This window comes from Cyprinus carpio, chromosome A14, assembly GCF_018340385.1.
Source record: "Cyprinus carpio isolate SPL01 chromosome A14, ASM1834038v1, whole genome shotgun sequence".
In the NCBI taxonomy this organism is placed as follows: domain Eukaryota; kingdom Metazoa; phylum Chordata; class Actinopteri; order Cypriniformes; family Cyprinidae; genus Cyprinus; species Cyprinus carpio.
In genome coordinates, this window is record NC_056585.1 from 23,088,023 (window position 1) to 23,092,946 (window position 4,924).

Here is a 4,924-nt window from a genome sequence, read left to right on the forward strand (position 1 = left end):
TTAAGTTTTCAATTTTTCACACCACTGTATATATATATATTATATATATATATAATATACATATATTACCTATATATATATATGATAAATATATATATATATATATATATAATATAGTGTGTGTGTGTGTGTGTATGTATGTGTATATATATATATATATATATATATATAATAAGTAAATAGACATGAAAGGTATGTATGGGCAAAAACAATGTTTTATTATTGTTATTATTATTTTCTATATATTTAATCACCAATCAGTTTTTAGGATTCAGGCTATTTGTAGTCAAACTTTGTACAAAGATGATTCTCAACTATGTGATGAAAGATATAACACAATGATTTGATAATAACTAGTAAAGTAATAACTTGGCTATTTGTATGATTATCAACTATGTGATGAAAGATATAACACAATGATTTGATAATAACTAGTAAAGTAATTCTCCCCGAAATTTTGATAATAACTAGTAAAGTAATAACTTGGCCTGATTAACATGATGTTTGTCCTGGTTTTGCCTTTTTTGATGTCAAAACGTCATATTCTGATTTGAAAACCCATAACATTTTTTTTTCTGAGATGTTTATTTAGGACAAACAATTTGAAAATCAGCCAGATTTAAATTATAATCGCAAACATTATCATATTTCCCTAAGAGTGCAAAATGTTATCAAGAGTGCAAAATGTTATCATTCTGTCAATAGATTTCAAACAGGCTACAGGTGTTGAGATTAATTTTGAATTTAAGAATATTTTATTCGTTCGTTAAACAAATATGTAAGTGTTGCACGTAGAACAAAGAAGATAATTCGTTTCGAATAGTTAGAATTCTAGAAAGATGCACAGCCTTGGATTTTTATTCAAATTAATTTTATATTTAATTGTGGAGACTTTTGTGTTAAAATTCACATTGTAAATTGTATGTTAATACCTCACTCTACACAGATAATTATTTTAGTAAATAATCTTCTATTCTGTCGCTGTGTCTCTTTAAATGCACGTTTAAAGTGGCAGCGGGCAACCGGAAGTGCGATTAGTGCGGCGGTGATGACGCAGCGCTCGTTGAGGACTGCTTCACGCGCCTCGATCGGTTGTGCTCGAGTGAAAATGGCCTCGTCCTTCTGGAAAGGAGTTGTCGGTGTAGGCCTTTTCGCCTTGGCACACGCAGCTTTTTCAGCGGCACAGCGTAAGTATGGTTCACCCAGAAGCGGGAGGTAACGGATGGACATGTTGTTGTTCAGTAAGCTGTGGCTGATTGCGGTCCGGCGGTGAGTGCGGCCTCTCTGCGGAGCTCAGTGTGCATGACAGCTTCAGCTGCACTAAAACCCTAGCGAGGCTGCCTGTCTAGATCGAATGTTGGAGAGCATTCGAACAGAACATTCTGTCCAAGAACGCTGTGTAGGTAACGTTAGGCAGCTCGCTAGGCTTTGAGGCACAACCGTTATAACATCACAATCCACGCTTAAGAAGTTATTTCTACCCTGAATCACTGATCATGTCAGTCTGACGGAGACTTACGAAAGATCAGTGTTTGTGTGGAGTTTCTCCAAAGACTGTGTGTTGAGTAACCTTTAATAAGGAACTAAATGATGGTGTAATGAAAAATTGAACGTAGCAAGAGTACAAAAATGTACAAATTCATCCGCTATTTCTTTTGTAGTGATGTTTGATTCGTTCGTTTGAGTCGGATCTTTTCATTGAACAGATTCGTTCACTTATCGCTCTGTGGTTCGTTTCCTCAAAGTATTTAAGGTCGCAAGTTCTGTTGTTATCAATAGAGTTCAATGGAAGCAATGGAGCTTTTGGGAAACGCACCCATGAACGATTCTCTAACTTAAGTTACTCGATTGAATCGATTCGGCGGGTTTCGATTCACTGAACCGAGAATTCATTTTTTAAAAACCTTTATTATTAAATTTTCTCAAAAAATAAACAGTTATTATCATTGTTAAACACAATACATCCACTCAGAAATACATTAAAATATATTTAAAATGAATTATTTGTAGTTAATATATCTTATTAAATATTCTGTATTGTATTTTGCTTATATCAAAATAAATAAAAGCAAATTTTAACATTATACCTAAAGGGCATTTATTAATATTAATAATAATAATAAGCAACAAGTCATTCCTTTTTTAGCTGCTTTAAGGATTCTTCAAATCTTTTTTTAAATGCAACAAAATTTGGAGCATCTTTAACAAATCTACATATGTTTAAATAAACCTTACTGCTAAGCAAAATATTATTCTGCAAAACTTCATCCTCTTTGTTTTGCATAAAACAACAAACTTAATAATGTGGTTTGCAAAACCAGGCCAAATTGAGGATTTAATTTTTTAGTTTATTTTTTTGGATGAATTGAATCATTGCTTCACTAACTAAAGTGTGACGCCTGAAATTACAAGAAACACCCTTAAATAATAAATCATAATCAAAAATAATATTAAAAAGCAATATGTGGCTGGGATGTCAGGGACCAAAAATCGTGACATTTGCTCAAGTTTCTAAAATTCTGTATCCTTGGCATATAATGCAAAGCTGGGTAGCATAGTTAAGATGATGTTTTTTACCGATTCTTTGAGACGAATTGTTCAAAAGAACCGATTCACAGAAACAACTCAGGCTTCCCATGACAAGATGCAAACGATTAGCAGTAGTGACATTTTTGCATGTACAATCACTTGCAAAAAACTTTGAATTATATGCCAAGCGCATAGAATTAGAAACCTGAGCAAACATGCAAATGATAAGAGGCTGTGAACTTGGTTAGTCATGTTGTGTGTGTGTGTGTGTGTGTGTGTGTGTGTGCTATTTGAATTAACTACATGTAATTGCTACATGTTTAAGGTTATTAGTGTTTGGTTTTGGATTGGAAACTTGAAATAATGCATAATTTACTAATATTACTATAGTAAATGCAACTACGACACTTTAAAATTAAGTGTTACCCAGTTTGCATTTAAAGTGCTGTTGCTGCAAAATCAGTTATACGCTTCTGTTTAGATTGAATGAATGATTTAATGCCTCTCACACATCCTAAAAAAGAGATTTTCTTTTCTTTTTCCAGACCGATCCTACATGCGACTGACAGAAAAAGAGAATGAAACGTTACCTATCGATGTAAGTTGCAATCAGCTACAAGACACTGATCATCTTGAATCACATGCATGTGTTGTTTTCCTCGATACAGCTTCTCTTGTGTTGTGTTTTCAGATAGTGTTGCAGACTTTGTTAGCGTTTGTGATCACGTGTTACGGCATAGTTCACATCTCAGGCGAATTCAAAGACATGGATGCTTCTTCAGAGCTCAAAAACAAGTAAGCACATGCAGTTGTGTTCTTCTGAGATCATAAAGTGACGGTCTGTATCAGAAATATGCCGTTCCTGATGATGCATTATAAGCTGTCTTGTCTCTCTTGCTCTAACAGGACATTTGACACATTGAGAAATCACCCGTCGTTCTACCTGTTCAATCACCGCGGCCGAGTACTCTTCCGCGCTCCAGAGCAAGAGCCCTCCACTCCCAGCGCCCAGGCCTTGCCCTCCAATCCCCTGCGGTTACGCAAGCTGGAAAATTATCATTGAGACTGGCCTTCAGTGGGCTGCCTTGCCCGGTTTCATTTTTTTATTTTTCTTTCTTAAATTAATTTGTTCGCTCCTCAGTTGAAGGGGAAAATAAGCATATTTTCCTGTCTATGTATATGTGAATATGCTGTACAAACATGCATCTATTGTGGTTACTATTTTGTCAATGGACTGTGCCAACTCCTTTTCCAGCCGATATGTTTGTAAATACTTGTTATTGCTTGGGAGTCTTAAGTCTGTAGGTTACGGCTGTAGCCCTCCGCTTGGCTGTCGCACACAGGGCACGAATCCTGCCATGTACATTGTCGGTTTGCCATGTTTTTGGCTGAACTGACCCTAACTGCAGTCGGTTCTTCCCTGTCCCCATCTGAATTGAGGTCAATAATGTGGACCATACATTGTATTAGTGTTCAGAAGCGGAAGCTTTGATTACTGAACTTCTAATTTGAATTCATAATACTGAAAGTGATTAAAACTATTAAAACATGTCTGAGCAAGGCCACAATAGATTGTAGATTAATAGCAATTCTAACAATACTGTGAACACTCAGTGGGAATGAATGGTACATTTTTGTTTGTTGAGGAGGGGGAGGGGGGCAATATTTTCTGATTTATTTCATGTTGAGACACAACTCCTTATTTTTACCTTAATAAAAGCTGAAATGTTCTTGATGAATTTGCAATTTGGATGAAATCCAATTTTCTTTTATTTTATTTTGTAATTACAGTCTCTTATGATATCTGAAGACCTGCTAAAAAGTTTTTATTTTTTGCTATAAACAGTTTTATGAGTGGATCTGGAGCATTCATGGACATATATAGGTGTAGTAAATCAGCCTTGTTATCCATTTTTTTTTCTGTGTAGGTAGAGAATGGCCGGTTGAAATGGTCTGGTTTAAGCCTTTAATTATACTAATCCTTCACTAAGCCACTTTTTTTGTGCTAGAGGAGACCTGCTAAGTACCAGCAATGGCAACCCCCTTATCCCAGCACTGTTTAGTCTGCTCTTCTGGTATTAATTGCTGCTTGTGTGACATTGGTTTAAACACGGAGGTCATATTTCCTTTGTGGGATAATGCCTGTTTGTTGTCAGTATGACTTTAGGGTAGTTGCATTGCTGTTGTTTTACTTGATATATTAAATTGAATCAAACACTGATGTTGAAAGTCTTAGCTAGGCTAACATTTCGGCTGTTGGCTATAATTGGTCAAAGGTTTGATCATTTCTACAGCTGTATTTAGAGTTGTAGTTGTGGCAAGATGTCTCAGTTTGCATCCTAAGTGCTTGTTAGTTTTGATTTGCAATGGCTGATTTACTGCAGGGTGCAAGAAC

At 35.5% G+C, this 4,924-nt stretch overlaps 1 protein-coding gene across 2 annotated transcripts; it reads left to right on the top strand.

Moving 5' to 3' along the window:
* Positions 1–1,011: 1,011 nt before the first annotated feature.
* LOC109062616 (ER membrane protein complex subunit 5) lies at positions 1,012–4,268 on the top strand. 2 transcript variants are annotated; one of them, XM_019079697.2, is made up of 4 exons: positions 1,019–1,187; positions 3,075–3,127; positions 3,221–3,324; positions 3,436–4,268. In XM_019079697.2, the coding sequence occupies exons 1-4, from the start codon at positions 1,049–1,051 to the stop codon at positions 3,590–3,592; spliced, it is 453 nt and encodes a 150-aa protein (XP_018935242.1). In that variant the 5' UTR covers positions 1,019–1,048; the 3' UTR covers positions 3,593–4,268. The 2 variants fall into 2 exon arrangements, with proteins under 2 accessions (XP_018935241.1, XP_018935242.1); XM_019079696.2 differs by having other exon boundaries at positions 1,012–1,187; positions 3,075–3,324.
* The last annotated feature ends 656 nt before the right edge of the window (positions 4,269–4,924 follow it).

Excerpts from the sequence above, each read along its gene's own strand:
- LOC109062616 (XM_019079696.2), top strand. The coding sequence starts at position 1,049 with ATGACGCAGCGCTCGTTGAGGACTGCTTCACGCGCCTCGATCGGTTGT. Across the intron at positions 1,188-3,074 it reads AGCTTTTTCAGCGGCACAGC|ACCGATCCTACATGCGACTG; the intron begins GTAAGTATGGTT and ends TTCTTTTTCCAG. Across the intron at positions 3,325-3,435 it reads TCTTCAGAGCTCAAAAACAA|GACATTTGACACATTGAGAA; the intron begins GTAAGCACATGC and ends TTGCTCTAACAG.